General features: G+C 37.0%; 2 protein-coding genes across 7 annotated transcripts in view; one reads left to right on the top strand and one right to left on the bottom strand.

The window, feature by feature from the left end:
- Window positions 1-9,627, top strand: part of SLC25A40 (solute carrier family 25 member 40) — a 37,880-nt gene extending 28,253 nt beyond the window's left edge. For both annotated transcript variants that reach the window (XM_066240202.1, XM_066240201.1), the window contains 4 exons: window positions 1,414-1,523; window positions 3,826-3,907; window positions 5,337-5,417; window positions 5,791-9,627. In XM_066240202.1, the coding sequence (XP_066096299.1) occupies window positions 1,414-1,523; window positions 3,826-3,907; window positions 5,337-5,417; window positions 5,791-5,918 (401 nt within the window). In that variant the 3' untranslated portion in view covers window positions 5,919-9,627. The remainder of the gene's footprint in view (window positions 1-1,413; window positions 1,524-3,825; window positions 3,908-5,336; window positions 5,418-5,790) is intronic.
- Window positions 9,628-10,429: 802 nt separating this feature from the next.
- RUNDC3B (RUN domain containing 3B) overlaps window positions 10,430-25,995 on the bottom strand; it is a 165,671-nt gene continuing 150,105 nt past the window's right edge. For all 5 annotated transcript variants that reach the window (XM_066240198.1, XM_066240199.1, XM_066240196.1 and 2 more), the window contains 2 exons: window positions 20,604-20,725; window positions 10,430-12,389 (listed from right to left, as the gene is read on the bottom strand). In XM_066240198.1, the coding sequence (XP_066096295.1) occupies window positions 12,244-12,389; window positions 20,604-20,725 (268 nt within the window). In that variant the 3' untranslated portion in view covers window positions 10,430-12,243. The remainder of the gene's footprint in view (window positions 12,390-20,603; window positions 20,726-25,995) is intronic.

Raw genomic sequence — 25,995 nt, 5'->3', positions numbered from 1 at the left:
ATACCCTCTCTAGCACTTCTGTTGCCGCAGTTCTTAATCTGTGTTTAGCTAGTAATTTTAAATGATTATTTTGCTTTCACTTACACTTTTCTGCTTGTTACTGAGTTTAGGCAGTTTCATCGGCCATTCATTTATCCGTAATTTCTTTGGATTATGGAGGGAAGTAAGTATTTGATTGCATTCCCCCCGCAGGTGATAGTTACCCCGTGTCATGTACTGATAGCCCTGCTTTCTGTAGGGACTGGCACTGTCACCTCTGACATCCCAAGTTTTCATGTCTGCTGGGATCTGTTTCATCATGGGCCATTTTGTCTAACCCTGTGCTGATACAGTATTGTCTAAATTACTCCTGCATTATAAAAAACTTGATGTTGCCTTATTTTTTACCCTAGGAATATCATTATTATATAATTCTTCTTTAAAGTGTTTAGTAGAGATTTAACTTTTTCTTCATAAAGGTTATATATCACTTTTAAAAAAGGATTTATTTGTACATACACCCACCCACTCATCCCTAACTTCTGGTAGCTATTTTTTTTTAAGTGTTTTCTAAATTTAGGATTTTTCTCCACTAGCTTATCTCAGGTACTTTTAAAACTTCTAAATTCTAATTTGGATATCTTCTGGCCTTTTTTATATAGACAATAATATGTACATTATAACTACTTTGTTTCCTCACTTTTAATCATGGCTTTTCTATTTTTCTATCTTACTGGGCTGCCTAGTAAAATTTTGAGTAGTAGCAATGATAGTGTTGCATCCCTATCGCTTTCCTTGTTCTAAAGGCAGTAGTACTGTTATTTGTCAATAATTATTTTTGGCGTAGGTTCTTGATGCATACCCTTTATCAAATTGAAGAATTTTTCTTTTAACTCGTTCACCAAGAAGGTTTTTTGTTTTCTTTAAATGAAATTAATCCCGTGGTGCTGTCAACACCGTGTATGGCATCTCAAGGGTTGGTTAGATTCGCTACCTTTGCATTTCTCAGATAACCCATTTAGTCATAGAGTATATTTTATGAAATACCTCCGACTTCAGTTGCTTCTTCTTATTCAATATTTGTAGGCTGTTACACCGCGGTTCATGAATGAGACTGGCCTATACTTTTCCTTTCTCCTACTGTCTTTGTCAGGTATTGGGATTACTTCCTTGATGCATAGTTTTTGTCAGGTTTTAGAATTACTTTATTGATGCATAGTTTTTTCTTTTTATTTATAAGATTGCTAGAAGATTACTGAGAACTTGGTTCCTTTTTTTTTTTATTTTGAACTCACCTAGTATGTGTCTAAACAGAAAGCAAGGTATGTCAAAGTTAGAATGTCTCTTTTCCTTTAATATATAACCTCATAAATATTTTCTTGAAAGTCTGCATTTCATTTCTAAATATGCATTCATTTCATTCTGCTTTTATAGCAATGTACTGGTATAACTATGAAGTTTTAAAGAAGTGGTTGTGTGAGAAATCTGGCTTATATGAACCGACATTTATGATCAACTTTACTTCAGGGGCACTGTCTGGTTCTGTAAGTTTATCCTTTTGTTGTTACTATGCCAGAATAATGTAATTGTCTTATGAAAACAGAAAAATATATTATATAGCATTTCATACCTTTTGAGATAGCACTTTTGAGCTGCACTGCTCTACAATTTTCTAAGTATTTACTATCCTACTTTGAGGAAATAAATTACTAGCCATTCAAATATTTTAAAATGCACTTTGTATGTTTTTATTGTATTACAAATATATTATTTTTCTGAACTTTGAGATTCGGTAGATAACTACAGTCATGATAATTAAATAGTTTAAATACTACTTTGTTATTACAAGGTATTTTGTAATTTGTTCATTAAATGCCAGGTCTGGTTAGGTCGTATTTAATGGAGTGTTATCTCAAATGTTTATTTACATAGAATAAAAATAATTTCATTCTCTTCTGCTAATTTCTGTTTCTTTGGGAACGTTTTGGCTAAGTACTTCTTAAAAGAATTGTAACAAAAATGACATATGAAAGGGAGGAATCACAAAGGACCATTTTTGGGTAGCGGAGATTGCCTTCTCCCACTCGTCCACATAATGAAGTCATGTAGTAGACTTTATGCAGCTTCATATCACCATGCTGTTGGCCACAGAGAGTGCTCTTATGTACACATACCAAATGAATTTGTGATGAATTGAGTGAGGGGCTGACATATTGGAACCAATGAAAACAAGTGAAAAGCATAGTGAGGTGATGACACCTTCAAGAGAATACTGGAATAATTGTATCAGAAAGCCTGGGCTAAGAAAACCACTGTGACTGAGTTCAAAACTGAGCTATGAATATTACCAGATCTGAGATCTGTCTAATTAAACTTAGTGGATTATAAGCAATTGAGGAAAAAGCAATTACTTTCAGCAATTTAAATAGTTACAATGCCAGCAAAATCTCCTCATTATCCCTCTTATTTGTAGGGTGGTTAAATGTAACAATTGTATTTAATTTATAATTAATATCTTAGTCATGTTATTTTTAGTAATTCCTATCAATTGATATTACAGCACCAATTTCATATTTAACTTACAAATACATGCTTAATATCTAAAAAAAAAAAACTTTAGTGTGTATTTCCAGCTTTCCAGTAATATGAAGTAAAGTTTGATTTTACTACATCTGTTTCACATAAAATTTTTATTTAAAAATTATTTTAAAAACTTTTAATCTAGAAGATATCGCTGCCTTTTGACTGTTTTCACATAAAAATTTGTCTCTGCAACAGAAAAAGTCTGTCAGCGGACAATGTCCAGGCTTCCGGTCAGAAAACAGAATAGCTAGGGCACATTCTAGAAAATGTCAGAGGCTTCCAGAACATTGCTGCTGGTTTTGCTACTACACGCTAGATTGTGTAGGTGGATAAACAATAATTGATTTCTCACCTGAAATCTTTGAAACTGATTTCATTTTAAGATCTTAAATCAACACTGTTCAGATAAAATAAAATATATATAAATGATTTTAAGGATCATTTTATGAGCATGTTGACCAAATGTAAATCCAGAAGCAAAAAACAACAAAAAACAGATTTCACTGTGCATGGCTTTTATATTAATTATTAAGAGTATTCTTTTTTATCATTGATTTTAGAGAGAAACAAACACTGATTATTTGTTCCACTTATTGGTTGATTCTTGTATGTGCCCTGACTGGGGATCAAACCCACAACCTGGACACAGTGGAATAACACTCTAACCATTTGAGAGCTACCACCAAGCCAGGACCTTATGAGACATACTTAGGGAATTTAATTACTCCTTGCTTAATTAGGTCATTATGAAAATAATTGTTAGGTTGGTTCATTTTGAGATGTTTTCATACATGTTATTTTTGAATTACTGTAACTATATTTGATGTGTTGAAATCCATAAAAAGTTATGTAGAACTAAAAGTTCAATCCATTTGTTAGAAAATTTTAAATGCTTGTTAGATACTTGAAATCTTCTACTGTAAAATATGTACTATACCTTCAACAGTAAAGGATTAATGGAACACACAGGAAAGTCAGGGATTAGGAACACTAGTTTTCAAGTCAGAGAGGTCTCATGAGAATCGTTGGCATGCTGTCTCTGCCACTAGTAGTTGTGTGACCTCAGGAGAGGAGGGGAACTTTTTTCAAACTGTTTTCTTACTCCTGCATTTTGGGAGCAATACATAAGACATGTGTCTGTTTTATGTTTTGGTTTAGTTATGACTTCCAGTATTATCCTTATTAAATAATGTGCTAATTAAAAGACTAATTTTAGGAAAAATTTAAAGGCAGATTTAAATTAATCAATTTTACTTTTAATAGTTTGCAGCTGTTGCGACTTTGCCGTTTGATGTGGTAAAAACACAAAAGCAGACCCAGCTTTGGGTGGATGAATGTCAAAAACGTAAGTTTAATTAGTTTAAAACATTTTTAGGATGCCATGAAAATTTTCCACTACACCGAAAACTGAGCGCCATGCCAGTGGACTCATTTAATAGGTTCTGTGTTTTGAAAAGGTTCCTTAGGTGACTGTACATCCTCATTCAGACTGGTAGCAGGGAGCCATCTTCTTTAATTCAACTTAACTCTTACCTATCACTGCTGTTTTACTAATTAATGTTTCTCTATTTAAACCCAAAAGTATAAACCTTAATTAAATAAGCCTTGCATCTTAATTTTCCATCACTGTCAGTCACTGTGACGTGTTACTCTGCTTCACGGATGGACCATTGCTATTTAGCAGACATGTTTCTGTTGCAGACTGCATTTTTATGTGATAAAAGCCCATATTTTTTTCTCATTTTCATTGTATATTATTGAAGAAGTAAATCACCTCAATTCCATAGCTCTGCTATACCAATCCTTTATCTCCAAGCAAAAAAAGAAAATGTGATGGTCAGTTTCATGCAGGAATATGATCTCTACGTCAGTGAACTGAGACCATATCTCTCGTCCTCATCCATTAGTAGACTACCCATTGAGTGCCTGCTTGGTGTCGGGCACCGTGCTGGTGTTTTCAGACAGATGAGGAGACAGCCAAGTCTGCAAGGAGCTCATAACCTAGTGGAGAAGCACATTAGGCTGTAGCAATTGCTAGGTCCTATAATAGAAGACCTTTACCTCATTTATGAGTACATTATTTATATTTAATTTCTTAAAATTTAATCTCTAGGCTCTGGCCAGTTGGTTCAGTCAACAGAGCGTTGGCCTGGCATATGGACGTCCCAGGTTCAATTCCCAGTCAGGCACACAAGTGACCATCTGCTGCTCTCCCCTCTTTCTCCCCCTTTTTCTCTCTCTTTTACTCCTGCAGACAGTGGCTCAATTGGTTTGACCATCAGCCCCAAATGGGGATTGCCGTGTGGCTCCCGGTCAGGACGCATGTGGGAATCTGTCTCCCCTCCTCTCATTTAAAAAAAAAAAAAAAAGAGTCTCGAGGTTCCTGAGATTAGCATTAGAGAGCAGAGAAGGCCACATGGAGGGGAGGAGAAGCAGCCAAGATGGTGGAATGCTGAGGGAAAAGCCAGTTTGTGCAAAGAGAAGAATGAGTAACAGAGTCTCCAAGGAAAGAGAACTCTGATCCTAAAGGAAAGAAGAAACATGACCTATTGAGAAAAGGCTGCTGCAGAGAAAAGACAGGCCCTGATCTTCAGATTAGAGAGCAGGAGAGCTGATTTATCCTAAAGTTAACAAGTGCAATGGGTAAACAGAAGAATTGTATTAACTGGAAAAAAAAAAAAAAGAAAAAAAGAAATGATATACGTTCAAAGGCCATATATGTTGCATATATTATCTGTATTAGAAATTAATGACACCTCTTTTTTAACATTTAGTTCCTGTGTCTTTGCATATGTCAACCTGGGCTATAATGAAGAACATTGTTTCTAAGAATGGGATTTCTGGATTATTTACAGGTAAAAGTATTTGCTTTACCAAATCATTGAATAAAGTTATTACTTTTGGTTCTAAACTTATCCTTCCTAAATTAACTTTTCAGCAGGAAATTACTCAAAATATTTCATATTTATGATTTCCTCCTAAATATCTTTTCTCTAAATTTAAAAACGTTAAATGACAGATTTACTATCAGTAAGATAAGATTTCTATATAAAGTAACATGGAGTTAAAGTGAGGAGGTTGAGAGTATGTTTGTATTGTTGATACCAGTTTATGGCACAATATTTGATATATCACTTCATTGAATTTGATCATTATCAGAATGAAACCAAATAAATTTTTTAAAAATAAGGTAAAATTTGTTCTGATTTTTTTCTATTTTCTTTGCAGGCCTGATGCCCCGTTTAATTAAAATTGCTCCTGCTTGTGCTATAATGATCAGTACATATGAATTTGGAAAGGCTTTTTTCCAGAAACAAAACATTCAAAGACAATACAGCGATTCTGTTTCAACCTGAATAACCATAGCCAAGGAATAAAATGAAGACTGGTAGACAAGAACCTTGATGTTATCTTACAGTAATTTTGTATCATTTTTGCCAATAATTTAAGTGAATAGAAATTTCTACCTGACTATAAATCATAATCCTTATTTTAAAATAAATTTTATCCTAATTTTTGAGATCTTAAAAAAGATATTCTAGAATCACAACCATTGGGTGTTTTTATCAAGAAAGCAAAAATTATTCCTTCGCACTGGAAGCAATAATCTCTGAGGGTTTGATATTGAAGACCCTGTATTATCTGCTGTTTCGGCAAGAGGGGAGGTTTTACTGAGTGTATTCAGTGTTCACTGTGGCCGGCTGTGGGTGTGCACTGGAAAACAGCATGGTGCATAGACAAGTAAAACAGTGTGTTGGCACAGGAAGGTCCCCTGGTGTCAGCCATGTCATAATTCATGGACAGCTGTTTATGGAGTTCGCTAGGTCACTCTGTTGGCTTGCTCTATTAAATATGATATTAATATAATTATTGATCACAAAATATTTCCAAACTTTCCCTGATGATATACATTTCACATTAGTATGCTAGAACCGAGAGACTAAACATGTAGCAGTTTTCTTGAAGAAATTAGCTTTTAGTCATTGTAGGCTAAGGCCAAAGAAATTCAGTTTATAACTGGGGGTGAAATAAAAAGATTATGGCAGGACACGAGAAATGATATTCTTTTTTTATATTTGTTTGATTTTCTTAGGATATGTATACTATAATAAAAAGCACTTTATTTAAGTACAATATATGGGTATTTTAGGAAAATGTGAAGCATTTTTTTCCCTAAAATTTAGGTGATAAATCTCCAGTACTTATAGAGGACTTAATGTATTTGTGTTATAGTAGAAAAAACTCAGTATGTTTTACCAGAAATAAATTATATAGGATTTGTATGTAATCTTTTGTTTTTATCCTGTTGATTTACCTTAAATTTGCAACCTACACATATCTGTAAAATATAAGTATTTATGATTTTAACTTATATTTTCATTAAAATATTTTGCTTAAGTTAAAATTATCGGTTTTTACCTAAATATTTTTGTATAATGTATGTGTCAAATTTTATCTTAAACACTGCTGTTTAACAGTATTAAATATACCTGGGTTTTGCTGTGCTTCTTTTTGATGACTCATTGGTAGAAAAAGGCAAAAATACTGAGATTTAGAACTATGCTTCAAAAAGCTATCACATATTTCAACCCCCAGTACTAACTGCCATTATGGAAAATTCCTTTCATTTATGACCAAAATAACAAATCGAATTGCCTAGCTTTCTAACACATACTGCATGCAGTGTGTCTGGATGGAAAGAGGACTGAAAGAGCACTTCGGCTTTCTCTGTACTGAAGAAGTAAATCGGCATTAATATATACTTTTTAAAAAAGCAGCAACCAAAAGATTTGGGCTAGAAATTGTGTTGGGAATTATTTCTGAAAGTAAGGTTTTATTTTATAAATGATTAATTTTTTAACACATTTATGTGTAAATGTTTTAAGAAATTTCATTCAAGTATTATGTTTGCTACTTTTCATATAATCTACATTCGACTTTTGTTTTTTAGTGAGAGAGAGGGACAGACAGACAGGAAGAGAAATGAGAAACATCAACTTAGAGTTGCAACACTTTAGTTGTTCATTGATTGCTTTCTCATATGTACCTTGACCAGGGGTGGGAGGCTGTAGCCAAGCCCGAGACGCCCTGCTCAAGCCGTGACCTTTGGGCTCAAGCCAACAGCCATGGTCATGTCTATGATCCCACACTCAAGCTGGTGAGCCTGCAACCATAGGTTTCGAACCTGGGTTCTCAGTGTACCAATTTGACACTGTATTCACTGTGCCACCATCTGGTCAGGCAGTACACATTTGACTTTTTAAAGGAGTAGCTATAGAGTTAAAATAAATTTTGCTTTTATTTCTAGGAAAATTATTTCTATGCTTATTTAATCACATGACTTAAATTCTTCCGTTTTTCAAGTCACAAATTCCAGGGAACATAGGAAAATTTAGTCTATCACTTTTGAACTATTTTTTCCAAAATATACTCTGTTAAATGACACACTTCCTGAGACTTTTTATGTGGTAGGCAGTATGAAAAACATTGGAAATAAGATGTTTCAGAACTGTCACTAGCCTCAAGTTGGTTTCTGAACTATGATTGGTAGAGATATGCACAAGGAGTAAGGGGCAAGCTGAGGGATTCCCCACTCAGCCTGGGGGCAGAGTGGGTGGGCAAGAAACGCTTCTAGGGTTCACACACACGATACAAATTCAACATACCTGGAGGCAAGCAATAGGACGCAGTCCCAGTGGTGTGAGCCAAGAGTATACCTGGGGCTGTGGTAGGAGATCAGACTGGGAATACAGTCAGAGGTCTTGTGGACTACAGGAAAAACAAGTCAACAGGGAACAACAGAAGTTTTTGGGGTTGGTTTTTTATTTTTCTGAAGTGGAAAGAGGGGAGGCAGAGAGACTCCCGCATGTGCCTGACCAGGATCCACCTGGCATGCCCAGTAGGGGGCGATGTTCTGCTGCAACCAGAGCCATTCTAGTGCCTGTGGCAGTGGCCATGGAGCCATCCTCAGCACCCGGGGCCAACTTTGCTCCAATGGAGCCTTGGCTGAGGGAGGGGAAAAGAGAGAAAGGTGAGGGGGAGGGGTGGAGAAGCAGATGGGCGCTTCTGTGTGCCCTGATCAGGACTCAAACCCAGGGCTTCTACACACCAGGCCAACACTCTACCACTGAGCCAAGCGGCCAGGGCAACAACAGAAGCATTTTTGATGCTGCTCTAATAATCAAGAGTTGGGTTTGGGGCCGTTTTTTTTTTTTTTTTCCTTTTTTTTTTTAATTTTATTTTTTTTTACAGAGACAGAGAGCGAGTCAGAGTGAGGGATAGACAGGGACAGACAGACAGAAACGGAGAGATGAGAAGCATCAATCATTAGTTTTTCATTGCGCATTGCGACACCTTAGTTGTTCATTGATTGCTTTCTCATATGTGCCTTGACTGTGGGCCTTCAGCAGATCAAATAACCCCTTGCTCGAGCCAGCGACCTTGGATCCAAGCTGGCGAGCTTTTTGCTCAAGCCAGATGAGCCCGCGCTCAAACTGGTAACCTCGGGGTCTCGAACCTGGGTCTTCCACATCCCAGTCTGATGCTCTATCCACTGCACCACCACCTGGTCAGGCTGGAGCCGTTTTTTAAGACCAGTATTTATTTTTAATGAAAGAAAATAGGATATCATTAGCACAACAAAGAACATAAAACACTACAATTGTCATGTAGTAAGGCCGAGTTTATATAGTGAAAATTTGGGTTTACTTGTGGTTTAGAGTTGGGTTTTAGGAAAATGACAGTATGGAAAATGTGACTTATAATAAGGTGACCTATTTAAAAACAATCTAAAGTTTGGACTAAAATATCCTTTTAAAAGGTACTATACTGACACTGATATAATTTTATCCACCCCTTCCTATCAGAAAGAAATGCCGAACCTACATAGAAGCTGCTTTGCTTAGAGGAAAAGCAAAGTGAACTAAGTTAAAAATTAAGAGTCCTGATTTTCAAAGCAGTCATGTATAGGAACATTAACAAAGAAGTTTCCTAAGCTGTAAATGTGAGACGTTTTTAACCACTTGAAAACGTATGTAAATGTAATAAAGATGACTTGGAAACTGACTTAAGGTGTTTGTCAAACATTAGTCACTTGCTTTTGGCAATTACGTCATGAACTTATTTATACATACGATTTTATTTAATGATGACATCATCCTGGTGCCATCACACAGGTGCTGAGAAAATGGTGATGTTTCCACTTGACAGGTGAGAAGGCAAACGCCAGCCATGGTGTAATCCAGTCAGCGACACCACAGAGCTGCTGCCGTACTGTGCACTTCGATATCTGTTCCATATTCTAAAGTGTGTCATGTTTTTAAAAAAATAAGACATATTTCACTTTGTATGAGTTGAAATAAGGACTTCTCCACAACCATTTTCAAATTAGTATTTAGGTTTCAAGTAATATACATTCACCATATTTGTTAGTTCAGTGTGCAACTTGAATCAAGTAACTTTCCATCAAAGATAAAACAAGACCACTAATGCACGGTACAAAATGTTTAATATACATGCAACAAGTATAATACATCAAGGCAACAAAATACACATGGAAATATTAGTATGTTATTTAGCATTCTAATTTGGGGAGGGTGTGTGAACAAACACTACCACCAGAAACTAAAGATTGAGACGTTGTTTCCTCATGCACACATTAACTATCTCTACACCTGTATGAAATGAACTGTAGAAACCTGAATTCACATTAGCAGATGAATTTTATACCAAGAGCTCCAAGAAAGGAGGAAAAGTCATGATCCTGAGGTGTCATGTTTAAATTTGCATTTAGCAGCATGTTAAGATGTACAACTTACAATATACATTAGACACATCTGACAATTTTTATCAGTTTTGGAACCCTGAATTAACTTTCTGTATTATAAAAATGTATGGAAAAAGTTTAACAATTATTTGTTTTAATTAATGAAGGATGATGTTGAGAGTGGGAGTGAATGATAAGCATTTGAACATTCTGAAATGAAAACAGCAGTAGTGCTTAAGGCCAGCCTAAAAATTTTGAGTTTCCCTCCTTAACCATTTCTCACTCCCTCCTCCCAAGATTTCCACTATCTTCATTTTATACCTTCTCTTCCCCTGCTGAGTAAAGACTGCTTTGGATACCTCACAATAAGGTAAACAGAATTAAGAAATTAGAGGTACCATTTCTCAAGAATATTTGCATTTCCACAGGTACTAAAAGCCTTAGGCTAAAAGAAGAAAGCTCTGAGTGGTGCTGGTATATCTAAGAGAACTTATTTTAAAGGCTTCCAGGCCTCCTTTGTCCCTGCAATGACATTGTTTGAACTGTCTTACATATAAGACTAGCCTTGCTACTATTTATTAATCTTAAATTCCAAATTATGAGAGCTCTTAAGATTGCAGAGACCCACACTCCTACGTCTCTAGTAACCAAGAATGTGTAAGGTCAGCATTTCTTGCCTCCTCTCAATGAAAACGAGTTGCTTCAGGAGGAACACTTCCGATAAACATCAGTCAAAGCTACTAAGTTTGAATGTAATGTTTTATTGGTAAAAAAAAAATAACACAGAAGTCCCAAAAAAGTACTGTAGCCTCTTTATGTAAACAATGTATATAACTTCTTTGGCACAACTGATCATGTTTTCCTCATATTACTACTGTAGAAAATATACCTAACACATTTTCTCTTCCAATATGGTGGAATTTTTAGGGACAAAATGTATAGTTCCAAAAATTGCAAAAATGTTTAAAATACAGCTCATAGCTTTTTGCTGTAGAAGTGCAAGGATTAAAACATTAGCTTTAAAATGAGATTACGGCATGACTCATGATAGAAGCTGTACGCCCCAGGACACAAGAGAGGGCGGAGTGTGGTGGTCCCTGCTGGTCCTGACTGAGAAGCTGCTCTACTGTTGAACTGAACTTGAAATCTTTCCTAATCAAATACTCTTTCAACATCTGTTCTACACTTTTTAAATGGTAGATTTCTGAGGCATAGTTGGTTATAGTTTTTAACTGATAACCTTTTAAGAAAATTTTGGGGAAACAGAAATTTGTTCATTTTACCTAAATGGTTTAAAATACTGACTATACTTTCTCTATTACCCTAACAAAGTTACTAACTGCCTGAAGGCACATTCCTATAAAATTTATAAAATGTTAAGTGGAATGTTAAATTGACACTAAATGATAATAACTGTTAAAGAAAAACTAAAACTGCAGCTGAATTCTCATTAAAAACAAGGTTTTTAAACATTAGAACCTGGGAAGAAATTAATAAATAATAAAATTAGTAAGTCATTTTTAGAAAATTTAATCATTGAATAAAAGTTAAGAAAAATACTTAGCTTAAGTCTCAAATAAAACCTTGAACTCAAATCTCTGGCAATACATTTAAATATATGATAAATAATAAATATGTATAATTTGCAAAGGACTATTAATTTAGAGGACCTTTGAAAGTTCTCTAGGCCTACTCATTTTAAATTTCCTCTGTGAGAAATACAAGAATTTTAAAATGAAAAATGGCAGGATCATTTTTTTTCACTTGGTTTACGTGGAATGGATTGAACTCTCTTAAGCAGTAAAATCCCAGTCATGTGCCAGAACAGTATAAAATTCCAAAGGCTTCCCAGCAGTCAAACTTACAGAAATAGAACATTTGCAACATAAAATATTTTGGCTTTTACATAAAATTTTTCAGGATGGAGTTAGGCCTGGGCTTGTCATCTCTGTTGTAGGACTTGCAAGATAGTCATTAGATTTTAGGCTAGTTAGAGATTTGTAACTTGCCACTGATGTTAGAGACCCACAGAGACCAAGTAATGAGGGAGTATCTTCTTTACCTGAAAATTAGGATAAAAAAATATTTAATTGTCCTTGAAGAATGATACCAATAAGGACCTAAAATTATTAAAAACGTCATACTTTACAAAATATTGCATATTCTTGAATATTATCATGGCAACGCCTGCTAAACACACATACATATATAAAAATATATATACATAAATGTGAAATACAACAGAGGGTTAAAAATAACAAGTATGCTAAAGTCTGAGTTAATAGTTTAAAAACTACATGCGGGAAAGAATGTGACAAGGTTAACCAATTTTCTGGCTGGCTCATATGAGAGGATGGTAGCTCCTAGCAGAAACAAATTTGTCACTGAGAGCAGAAAACTGATCTTTGTTTTATAGTAAGAAAGACCAGTTTTGTTTTAAATGTATTGACATGGAGTTGGGACTTTACAGCTCTTCAGATGGTACTGCTACAAATGTTATTGAGTTAGAAGTCTCTGGGTATCCTCTATGCGCCAGGTATTGTGATAAAAAAGGTTACGTTTGAAAATCATTTCTTGCCCATCAGGAATTTGGCATGTAATAGAAACAGACACAAACAAAGTTATTCAATTCAGTAAGCATAGTAAGAACAGTAAGTCAAGGGTATTATGGAGGCTCAGAGGAAGAGTATCCAAACCAAATCAGAAGGTATGGGTTTGGCTCAACGAGGAGCTCCACGGGGACAGTGACAATGACCGAATCCTAGTGGACACGCATACCACAGGGGCAGACCCAGAGAACCAGCAGAGAACCAGCAGAGGACCAGCAGGACAACGGCACGGGGAGAAGACCAGCAGCAGGGGGGCAGGGAGCTACACACCACATAAGGTAAGCAGCAATTCTTAGCCTTTCTCATCTCATGGCACAGAAACTAATTACTAAAATCCTGCAGCACACCAAAAAAAATATTTTTTGCCAATTTAATGGAAAAAAAATATGTATAATTTTGATTCATTCACACCAGATGGCTATTGTTGTGTTTGTGGTCATTTTTTTATTTGACAATCTAAGGCAGGGGTCCCCAAATTACGGCCCGCGGGCTGCATGCGACCCCCTGAGGCCATTTATCCAGCCCCCGCTGCACTTCCGGAAGGGGCGCCTCTTTCATTGGTGGTCAGTGAGAGGAGCATAGTTCCCATTGAAATACTGGTCAGTTTGTTGATTTAAATTTACTTGTTCTTTATTTTAAATACTGTATTTGTTTCCGTTTTGTTTTTTTACTTTAAAATAAGATATGTGCAGTGTGCATAGGGATTTGTTCATAGTTTTTTTTATAGTCCGGCCCTCCAACGGTCTGAGGGACAGTGAACTGGCCCCCTGTGTAAAAAGTTTGGGGACCCCTGATCTAAGGGAAAAGAGGTCAGTGCCCTTGATTAAGTAGTCAGGTATTGAATGTTTTAAAAATTCTTGTGATACACCAGATAAAATTGTTAGACTAGAGGAATGGGTAAAGGCCACAGGACATGTTAGAGTTACATTAAGGAATCTATCTTGAAATCAAATCTGAATTCAGAGACTACATTCTTAGTCATACTCATATAACAGGGATCCACTGAGCCTTTACATAAGGGGATTACATGTTTAAATTGTATTTTAAATACATGAGGGCTTTGTGAAGCATGATTTTGAGGAAAATGAAATGGATATAGGGGAACCAGGTTAGCAGGAGATGAGATTATGAGAAATAGAATACCTGTAAAAATCTTCTTAGAAAGTTAAACTAGAAAGATTTGGTAAAAGCAAAATATTAGGTGGGAAGAGCCAAGAATGACTCAGTAGATTCTGAGAGCCAATAAGTGATTAGTGAGATTACCAACTCTATAAGGAAGAGAAGCCCCAGCAAGTTGCTCAGTGGATAGACCTCGTGCGCCGAGGTCATGGGTTCGATCCCTGCTCAGGGCACATAAGAGAGGCAACCAAACAGTGCACAACTAAATGGATTAAATGGAACAATAAGTTGATGACTCTGTCTCTTCTTTCCTTTCTCTCTCAAAGCAATGGGAAAAAAATTGTTTTTAAATAAGGAAGTTTGGGATAAGCAAGAAAGGGTCAATAAGGAAACAGAAAGGCAATGAGTATGTGTCCTAATTTTAAGGAATACCTAAAGAGATGTCTTAGCCACTATCAAACCCATAGATGAAGCAAATGTTATATTAAGCTATCATATAAGGACTGTTTTACCTTTTTATGATCAATGACCAAGGAAATGGATGGTCCTCATTTTGTGCAATAAAATTTCAAACTACTGGAACCAATGAGTGTTGAAGTTGTAGCTGGCCAAGGAGTTAGAACATATTTGTTTTGCATGTGCTTGCATGAACATGGTCACAGGTATCCATACTGGTATCACTTTGAGTTACATCTATTTATATGCTGCTTAAAATGCCTTCAGAAATATTATAGTATAACTTGCTCTTAAATAATAATTGCACCTGGCCTGTGGTGGTGCAATGGATAAAGCGTCAACCTGTAATGGTGAGGTTGCCAGTTTGTAACCCCAAGCTTGCTTGGTCAAGTCACATACAAGAAGCAACTACTGCCTGACCAGGCGGTGGCGCAGTGGATAGAGCATCCGACTGGGATACCAAGGACCCGGGTTTGAGACCCCGAGGTCACCAGCTTGAGCGTGGACTCATCTGGTTTGAGCAAAAGCCCACCAGCTTGAACCCAAGGTCGCTGGCTCCAGCAAGGGGTTACTCGGTCTGCTGAAGGCCAGCGGTCAAGGTACATATGAGAAAGCAATCAATGAACAACTAAGGTGTTGCAACGTGCAATAAAAAACTAATGATTGATGCTTCTCATCTCTCTCTGTCCCTGTCTATCCCTCTCTCTGACTCACTCTCTGTCTCTGTAAAATATCAAGAAATTTAAAAAAAAAAGCAACTACTATGAGTTAATGCTTCCCACTTCCCCACACTTTTCTCTCTTCTCTAAAAAAAAAAAATCAATAAATAAAATCTTTAAATGAAATAGTCGCTTGTTCATAGAAAAGCATAAGAACAGACAGTAGACTGTACATTTCATATTACTGAAGCAAATATTCATTACAAGAATTACTGCAATTCATACTTTCTTTTAAAAAAATGCTTTTGAAGAAAAGAAATTCTAGGAAAGGGAAAAACTCTCCAAACCCTCCAAGTGTTATAGATGGAGCTTGGAAGGATTGCTTATCACATGCCAACTATATAACTGAAGGCAGAAGAAACTCCTCCGAAAAATACTCTGAAGCTACTAGGATTGGAGTGCCTGGTTCATGCATCATGTAGGACTTCCGTTCAGGTGTCAAACATCAGTTTGTTGTGGAATTCCTATGACCTTTGACGAGCACCTGTTTAACTTCCAAAAGTATTTGCTTTAACTGAGGAAGAAGATAAAATTTTAAGTTAGGCAAACAGGAATGTGCCATACATTTGTTGGCAACTTAAAAAAAATCCTTCAACAGTAGAGATTGTTTAGAAAATGGTTCACTGTTGGAACAGAGATATGTTGTTGTAAGGAAATACACAGTCACTGAGAACTTTGATTCAAAAATGATTCAGAAAAGATGTACTCGGAATGTGCAAAAGTTTTTGACAACTGAATTCAGTTTTATTTTTCTTATACATATAGAAGACTGAAATTAATTTTAAAGTCTAAAAGAAGCAATCAATCAGAAAATAAAATTAAGAATACAAAAATGAATTGTAAATAAAATTCTTAGAATAATTTTACCAAAGAAATATAAGAGTTGTACACTGACAACTACGAAACATGGTTGAAAGAAATTCAAGGTTGAAATAAATGGAAAATACTCCCACTGGATTGGAAGACAATATTGTTAAGATGGCAGTATTTCCCAAATTGATGTACAGATCAATGTAAGTCCCTTCAGAATTTTAATTACATTTTTTTTTTTTTAGAAATGACAAGTTGATTTTAAAATTCATATGGAGGCCTGACCAGGCGGTGGCGCAGTGGATAGAGCGTCGGACTGGGATGCAGAAGGACCCACGTTCAAGACCCACATTCAAACCTTGAGCGCTGGTTCATCTGGTTTGAGCAAAGCTCACCAGCTTGGACCCAAGGTCACTGGCTCGAGCAAGGGGTTACTCGGTCTGCTGAAGGCCCACGGTCAAGGCACATATGAGAAAGCAATCAATGAACAACTAAGGTGTTGCAACGCGCAACAAAAAACTGATGATTAATACTTCTCACCTCTCCATTCCTGCCTGTCTATCCCTCTCTCTGATTCTCTGTCTCTGAAAAAAAAAATCATATGAAAATGAAAAGGAAATTGAACAGCCAAAATAATTAAAAAACAAAACAAAAACAAAGTTGTATGTCTCCACCATCCTGATTGCCACAAAGATATGGTGGTGGAGACAGTGTGGCACTGGAGGAGAGACACAGTGGCACTTCTGGAAGAGACATACAGACCCAGGAATTATGGCTGTAAACCCAACAAGTGTTCTAGAACCATTCAACGGGGGAAAGAATGATCTTTTCAACAAATGGTCCAGGGTCGACTGAATATACACATGCAAAAGAACGAGCTTGTTAACTTAGCTCAGACCAAAAATAACCACTGAAGATGGATCAAAGACCTGAAAGTAAGATATAAAACTATGACACTCTTAAAAGGAAATACAGGTATAAATCTGGATGACCTTGGGTTGGTTTCTTAGACGTGATACCAGAAGTATAGCGAGCCAGAGATAAACCAGATAAGAAAGAATGTCAAAATTAAAAACTGTTAGTCAAAGAACACTAGCAAGAGAGTGGGGAGGAAAATCCCTCAGAAGGGGTGAAATATTTGCAAATCACAGATCTGATAAGGGTCTACAATCCAGAATATACATAGAGAACTATTACAACTCAACCATAAAAAGGCAAACAATGCAATTTTTAAGTGGTCAAGGGACTTCAACAGACAATTATCTGATATAATTAGACAATAAGAACATGAAAAGATGCTCAACATTATTTCTCATTAGGGCAGTGCAAATCAAAACCACGAAATTCCACTTTACACCAACTCGGATGGTTATAATAAGAAAAGATTGGTGAAGGTGTGGAGAAACTAAAACCTTTATATGTTGTTGGCGGGATTGCAAAGTAAGTCAGTTTGAGAAACAGCTTGTTGATTTCTCAAATGGTTAAACATGTGATCCAGCCAATTCCATTCCTAGTTACATACCCAAGAGAAAAAAAAAACTTGTGATGAATATTCATAGAAGCATTACTTCCACAGTGGAAATAATACAAACATCCAACTGATGAATGAAGAAACAAACTGTGATTTACCCATACAATGGAACATTACCGGGCAGAGAGGGACTGAAGTGCTGGTACACACTGCAACATGGCTGAGCTGTGGAAACATTACGCTCAGTCAAAGCCAGACAGAAAGGGCTACATTGCATAGGATTCCATTATGTAAATATCCAGAGTAGACAAACCCAGAAAGACAAAAGTAGATCAGTAGCTGCCAAGGGATGGGGTGGGGAGGAAATGGAATTGACTGCTAATAAGTACAGGGCTTCTTACTGGGTAATGGCAATGTTCCAGAATTAGATAGTGGTGACTGTCAGGATGGCCATGCACTGCCTAAGGACGTTATAGTTCACCATGGACAATACTGGTCCCATATGATTATAATGGAGCTGAAGAAAAAATTCCTATTGCCTAGTGACATTACAGCTGTCATAATGTCTTAGCACAATGCACTGCTCATGTGTACTGCTAGTCGTATAAAAACAGCACGTACAATTATGTGCAGTACATAATACTTGATAATAAATAGCTATGTTGCTGGCTTGTGTGTTTAATATACTATTTTATCATTAGTCTAGTGTATTCTTTCTACTTTTAAAAATATTTGCTGTTACACAGCATGCCGTGTCACACCAGCAGCAGTCTCATATATCTTGTGTTTACTGTACCTCTTGACAGTGTATTTAATCTTGTGCTGTTTTCTACAGTAACGTACTATACCGGTTTGTAACCAAGGAGCACCAGGCTATACCATATTGCTAGGTGTGCAGTAGTAGGTTGCACCATCTAGGCTTGTGTAAGTGCACTCTGTAATGTTTGCACAATGAAATCACCTACTGACACATTTCTCAGAATGTAATCCCCATTGTTAAGAAGCACACGAGGATATACTAAACACCATTAAACTGTACCCTTTAAAATGATGAGTTTTATGTTATATGAATTATAATAAAAGTTTTCGGTTTTTTAAAAGTCTAAAAGATCTTTAAAATAAATTTTAAAATGCTAAGATGTGGAAACATTATCATTAATTGTTGGCATTTTTCCTTTGTGGTGGTACGTTAAATAATGCTGTATCTTAAAACTCAAAGCATCTTAGATTTTATAAAACATGGTAGCTGCTAGTAGTTACTAGATACCTGTCACATATGAGGGGCTTAATAAGTGTTTCTCGAAAAATATGACAACTTTTCACCCTTTTCTATCAACAATTACAATGCCATGATAAGTAGTTTGAATTCTATTCTGATTGTCATTGAGAGCCATTGGGTAATTTCAAGTGGAGATACAATGTTTCAAAGATCAATGATTACTGTATGGAGAATGAACTATGAGGGAGCAAGAATGATAGGGAACAATCTGTGGCAAGAGTCAGTTCAGGAGGCTCAGACTAGGGCTGCAGTAATGGAGAAGATGATGACGGAACACTGAGGTCCCCGGTTCAAAACCCTGGGCTTGCCTGGTCAGGGCACATATGGGAGTTGATGCTTCCTGCTCCTCCCCCTTCTCTCTCTCTCTCTCTCCTCTCTAAAATAAAGAAATAAAATCTTTTAAAAAGTTTAAAAAGAAGTTGCTTAGTTAATGTGGATAGCATTTGTTGTATGGGGAGTTGCCAAGACTTGCAATAAGCTGACGTGCAGATGTGAAGAGGAAGAGGAGAATCTAGAGAAACGTCTGCGGCGGTGCTGTGTATTGCAATGGAGAAGACGGAAGAAACTGAGCACAAAGGGATGCAGGCTTCCCTAAGGTGAGAAACTGTCTTTCTAGCTCGCACACACAGCAGTTTCTGTAGAACTGGGAAGAAGGAGAGAATAAAGATGTGAGCAGTATATCATACCAGCACCGCTTGTCCAATCCAAAGGGCTATATGTTCACAGTTATAGCCTATGCCAGGGATAGGAAAGAAAAGAACTTTGAACCAATTAAGCTACTGAAGTTTAAAAATGAATAGGCTTCTTGCCTGACCAGGCAGTGGCGCAGTGGATAGAGCGTCGGACTGGGATGCAGAAGACCCAGGTTCGAGACCCCAAGGTCACCAGCTTGAACGCGGGCTCATCTGGTTTGAGCAAAAGCCCACCAGCTTGAAACCAAGGTCGCTGACTCCAGCAAGGGGTTACTTGGTCTGCTGAAGGCCTACGGTCAAGGCACATGAGAAAGCAATCAATGAACAACTAAGGTGTTGCAACGCGCAATGAAAAACTAATGATTGATGCTTCTCATCTCTCTCCGTTCCTGTCTATCCCTCTCTCTGCCTCACTCTCTGTCTCTGTAAAAAAAAAAAAAAAACAATAGGCTTCTCATCTTTGTCATATCCCTTTAATAAAATAATTGCACTTAAAAATATAAAAATAAATAAAAATGAATAGGGTGAATCGTAGAAACTGAAATGCGATCATTGAAAGTGGCCTGAAGAGTTGTGGAACTGGACCAAGGTGTCGGCCAGGAAGATGCACCAGCGGAAAGAGGGCGTGACCGAGCCCAGCTGAAAGCTGAAGGAGGAGCAAATAACATTCCTTTATGTTTATTCCCCAAGTTCTTCAGAGTACCCAGCCAACGAGGTGTGAAAAGTGATTCAAAAATGAAGTGGTCCGTTGAATCAAAAGCTGCTGAGAAGTTTAATAGGATGAAGAGAAAGAACTGACTTTGCCAATATGGCAGTAATCAATTACCTTGATAAAAATCATTTCAGCAAGTGCGAGAAATACAAAAGCTAAGCTGGACTGGGTGGGAAAAGTACCAGGAAGTGGGAAATAAAGGTAAAAAATTAAAGACATCTTTCAACAAGCTTAGCCACAAACACGAGAGAAAAACAATAGCAGACCATTTGTAATCATAATATAATGGCAGCTTAATTCCTCGCATATTTTAAAGAAATATCACTAGTCTTCTTCAACAATCCTCTGCAACCAAAGTACAGACTGTGCAGGAAAAAGTAATTTTCAAAGAGACTTTTTTATTCCTTACCTTCACTGACGGAATTTAATGTGTCCTGTTTTCCATCTCCTTCCTGGGACTGGCCCGGATCCAGGGACGTCTGAGAAAGGCTCACTTCAGCGGATAACTGGTCAAGACTTTGATAACTTTTTCTGTAAAACAACGGTAAAATATTACTTGAATTTCTTCTCACAAAAACAATTTCTAGACATAGTCTTTACTAATTTTCTTCAATTTATTGGATTTCTGGTTAATTTCTCCCAAATTTTCTCCTAAATTTGTCTTTATCATGGCTGCAATCTGCTCTGTTACACTTTTCCTTCCACCCTTTTTGGAGGTCTGTTTACTCCACTAAAAAATGGAAAAGAAAACAATTTTTGAAACAGATTTAAATCATTGCACCAATTTTTTACTATCCAATTTAAGAAACGGGGACTTTTGGTTATTATCAGTTGTCAAATGAGCAGAAAAGTCTACAGATTACTTTTAATGCAGAAACAAAATTGATGTAACTTAATAATTATTTACCCTCTTCTAAGCACTTCAGAATACTACAATGTCTTGATATTTTTATAGATGATTATATAGTAACAAATTATTATAAATTCCTGTAACTTAGAAGCTTAAAAAATACTTGTTTCTGAGGGCCCTGGCCGGTTGGCTCAGCGGTAGAGCGTCGGCCTAGCGTGCGGAGGACCCGGGTTCGATTCCCGGCCAGGGCACATAGGAGAAGCGCCCATTTGCTTCTCCACCCCTCCGCCGCGCCTTCCTCTCTGTCTCTCCCTTCCCCTCCCGCAGCCAAGGCTCCATTGGAGCAAAGATGGCCCGGGCGCTGGGGATGGCTCTGTGGCCTCTGCCCCAGGCGCTAGAGTGGCTCTGGTCGCAACATGGCTACGCCCAGGATGGGCAGAGCATCGCCCCCTGGTGGGCAGAGCATCGCCCCCTGGTGGGCAGAGCGTGGCCCCATGGTGGGCGTGCCGGGTGGATCCCGGTCGGGCGCATGCGGGAGTCTGTCTGACTGTCTCTCCCTGTTTCCAGCTTCAGAAAAATGCAAAAAAATAAATAAATAAATAAATAAAAAATACTTGTTTCTGTTAAGATATCATCAAGAAAATTAACCTCCTTTCCTCATCTCTACACAATTGTGAGCCCATTTTCTATTAAACAAAGTAATTATAAATAAAATATAAAAAAGGAATAACTCAGTTATAAATAAAAAGTTAATGAAGGTTAATTATTAAACTGTCCTTGCCCTGGCCAGGTGGCTCAGTTGGTTGGAGCATCGTCCCGATGCACCAAGGTTGCTGGTTTGATCCCCAGTCAGGGCACACACAGAAATCAACCAATGAATGCATGACTAAGTGGAACACCAAATCAATGTTTCTCTCTCTCTCTCTCTTTCCCCACCTCTAAAATCAATAAAAAAATTTTAAAGTAAAATAACAAATTATCGTATTATTTCATCAGGTTAAAACCAACTCAAAAGATATATGAAAGCTTTGACGTTGCTGACATTTCAAGTCAGAGAACAGAATTCATTATTACTTCCAAATATAAATGATTCCAGAAAATAAATCTTTAGGTTCATCATCCATTTCCCAAGGAACTCAAACCCTATCTAATTTCATAGAAATATCATATATTCTGTGAATAATGTTATAGAAATGCATATATAATTTAAATGGTCTACTACATAGTCATTCATATTCACAAGAGTAGACTTAACAAATTTATCAAACGTATATATATTAAGTATGGGGGGAATATATACAATAGTTATATTACAATATATACAATAGTTTGTCCATTTCATCTAGGTTGTCTCTTCCTTTTCTCCTCTAAGAATGAGGTGAAGAAATAGGTGATGGAATGACTACTAGCGTACAATGCAAGTAGTATCTTCACTTTATAACATAATGATTTTTTAAACGTCACTAAGGTAAAAGTTTTTAATTATATATATATACACACACACACACACACACACACACACACACATATATATATATATATATATATATACACTTTTTAAGTATTTTATTTTTAGATAGAGGAGAGAGAGCAAGAAAGAGAAGAAGAGGGGGAAAGCAGGAAGCATCAACTTGCAGTTTTGCCTCCCATACATGTCTGGACCAGGCAAGCCCAGGGTTTGAACCAGTGACCTCTGTGTTCCAGGTTGACGCTTTACCCACTGCATCAACACAGGTCAGGCCTTAATTACATTTTTAAGTAATAGGAAGTTCTACTGTAGAAAACTTCTGGTAACTATAATAGATAAGTATATGTAATTTTAAAAAGTACTGAACAAATGCTAGGCACTATTCTACATATTTTTTGTATGTTAATTAAATCTCACAATGACACTAAAAGGTTGGGATTATTAATCTCCCTACTTTGTAACAGAGGAAACTGGGACACATTGTATAAATTTGGTGGCATGGCTCTACTTCTGTCCCTTTAACTACTATGCTATCTCCTTTCTGATACAGGAAGAAAAGATTTGGTTTCCTATTTTATTAAAAGTTATTCTTTGCCTGACCAGGCGGTGGCGCAGTGGATAGAGCGTCAAACTGGGATGCCGAGGACCCAGGTTCAAGACCCCGAGGTGCCAGCTTGAACATGGGCTCATCTGGTTTGAGCAAAAACTCACCAACTTGGACCCAAGGTTGCTGGCTGGAGCAAGGGGTTGCTCAGTCTGCTGAAGGCCCATGGTCAAGGCACATATGAGAAAGCAATCAATGAACAACTATGTGTCACAATGCGCAACGAAAAACTAATGATTGATGCTTCTCATCTCTCCATTCCTGTCTGTCTGTCCCTGTCTATCCCTCTCTCTGACTCTCTCTCTGTCTCTGTTAAAAAAAAAAAAAGTTATTCTTGGCCTGACTTATGATAGCGCTGTGGATAAAACAACGTAAAATGCTGAGATGGTTGGTTCGAAACCCTGGGCTTGCCTGGTCAAGGCACATATGGGAGGTGATGCTTCCTGCTCCTTCCCCCTTCTCTCTCTCTCTCCCTCCCGCCCCTCTCTAAAATAAATTTTAAAAATAAAATAAAATAAATTTTAAAAAAGAGCTATTTTTTTTATTAAATTTAATGCAGTGACATTGATAAATCAGGGTACATATGTTGAGAGAAAATATCTCTAGATTATTTTGACATTTGATTGTGCTGTATACCCCTCCCCCAAAGTTAAATTGTCTTCTGTCACCTTCTATCTGGTTTTCTTTGTGCCCCTCCCCTCCCCTAACCCCCCACTCCTTCTTCACCCCCCTCCCCCCTCCCCCAACCTCCCGCCCCTGTTGCCATCACATTCTTGTTCATGTCTCTGAGTCTCAGTTTTATGTCCCTTCTATGTATGGATTCATCTTAGTTTTTTTTTTTTTTCTGATTTACTTATTTCACTCCGTATAATGTTGTCAAGGTCCATCCATGTTATTGCAAATGATCCGATGTCATCATTTCTTATGGCTGAGTAGTATTCCATAGTATATATGTACCAAAGCTTTTTAATCCACTCGTCCTCTGACAGACATTTGGGCTGTTTCCAGATCTTCGCTATTGTGAACAATGCTGCCACAAACATACGGGTGCACTTCTCCTTTTCGAGCCGTTCTATGGTGTCCTTGGGGTATATTCCTAAAAGTGGGATAGCTGGGTCAAAAGGCAGTTCGATTTTCAGATTTTTGAGGAATCTCCATACTGTTTTCCACAGTGGCTGCACCAGTCTGCATTCCCACCAGCAGTGCAGGAGGGTTCCCTTTTCTCCACATCCTCGCCAACACTTATTCTGTGTTGTTTTGTTGATAAGCGCCATTCTGACTGGTGTGAGGTGATATCTCATTGTGGTTTTAATTTGCATTTCTCTAATGATTAATGATGTTGAGCATTTTTTCATATGCCTATTGGCCATCTGTATGTCCTCTTTGGAGAAGTGTCTATTCATCTCTTTTGCCCATTTTTGGATTGGGTTGTTTGTCTTCCTGGTGTTGAGTTTTACAACTTCTTTATAAATTTTGGTTATTAACCCCTTATCAGACGTATTGTCAAATATGTTCTCCCATTGTGTAGTTTGTCTTTTTATTCTGTTCTTGTTGTCTTTAGCTGTGCAAAAGCTTTTTAGTTTGATATAGTCCCATTTGTTTATCCTGTCTTTTATTTCACTTCCCCGTGGAGATAAATCAGCAAATATATTGCTCCGAGAGATGTCCGAGAGCTTACTGCCTATGTTTTCTTCTAAGATGCTTATGGTTTCACGGCCTACATTTAAGTCTTTTATCCATTTTGAGTTTATTTTTGTGAGTGGTGTAAGCTGGTAATCTAGTTTCATTTTTTTGCAGGTAACTGTCCAATTTTCCCAACACCATTTGTTAAAGAGGCTGTCTTTACTCCATTGTATTTCCTTACCTCCTCTGTCAAATATCAGTTGTCCATAGAACTGTGGGTTTATTTCTGGGTTCTCTGTTCTGTTCCATTGATCTATATGCCTGTTCTTATGCCAGGACCAGGCTGTTTTGAGTACAATGGCCTTGTAGTATAACTTGATATCAGGAAGTGTGATACCTCCCACTTTATTCTTCTTTTTTAAGATTGCTGAGGCTATTCGTGTCCTCTTTTGGTTCCATATAAATTTTTGGAATATGTGTTCTATATCTTTGAAGTAAGTCATTGGTATTTTAATTGGTATTGCATTGAATTTATAGATTGCTTTGGGTAATATAGACATTTTAATGATGTTTATTCTTCCTAACCATGAGCACGGTATATGCTTCCACTTGTTTGTATCTTCCTTGATTTCTTTTATCAATGCTTTGTAATTTTCCGAGTACAAGTCTTTAGTTTCCTTGGTTAAGTTTACTCCTAGGTACTTTATTATTGTTGGTGTATAAAAATGCTTCTGATTTCTGAGTATTGATTTTATATCCTGCCACTTTGCTGAATTTATTTATCAGGTCCAGTAGTTTTTTGACTGAGACTTTAGGGTTTTCTATATACAATATCATATCATCTGCAAATAATGATAGTTTTACTTCTTCTTTTCCAACTTGAATGCCTTTTATTTCTTCTTCTTGTCTGATTGCTGTGGCTAGGACTTCCAGGACTATGTTAAATAAGAGTGGTGAAAGGGGGCACCCCTGCCTTGTTCCTGATCTTAAGGGGATTGCTTTTAATTTTTTCCCATTGAGTATGATGTTGGCTGTGGGTTTCTCATAGATGGCTTTTATCATGTTGAGGTATGTTCCCTGTATTCCCACTTTGCTGAGAGTTTTGATCATGAATGGGTGCTGGATTTTATCAAATGCTTTTTCTGCATCTATTGAAATTATGATATAGTTTTTCTCCTTCTTTTTGTTTATGTGATGAATCACATTGATTGATTTACGAATATTGTACCATCCTTGCCTCCCCAGAATAAATCCCA

This window comes from Saccopteryx bilineata, chromosome 7 (assembly GCF_036850765.1).
Source record: "Saccopteryx bilineata isolate mSacBil1 chromosome 7, mSacBil1_pri_phased_curated, whole genome shotgun sequence".
Taxonomy (NCBI): domain Eukaryota; kingdom Metazoa; phylum Chordata; class Mammalia; order Chiroptera; family Emballonuridae; genus Saccopteryx; species Saccopteryx bilineata.
This window is presented reverse-complemented; position numbering and strand designations above follow the sequence as displayed.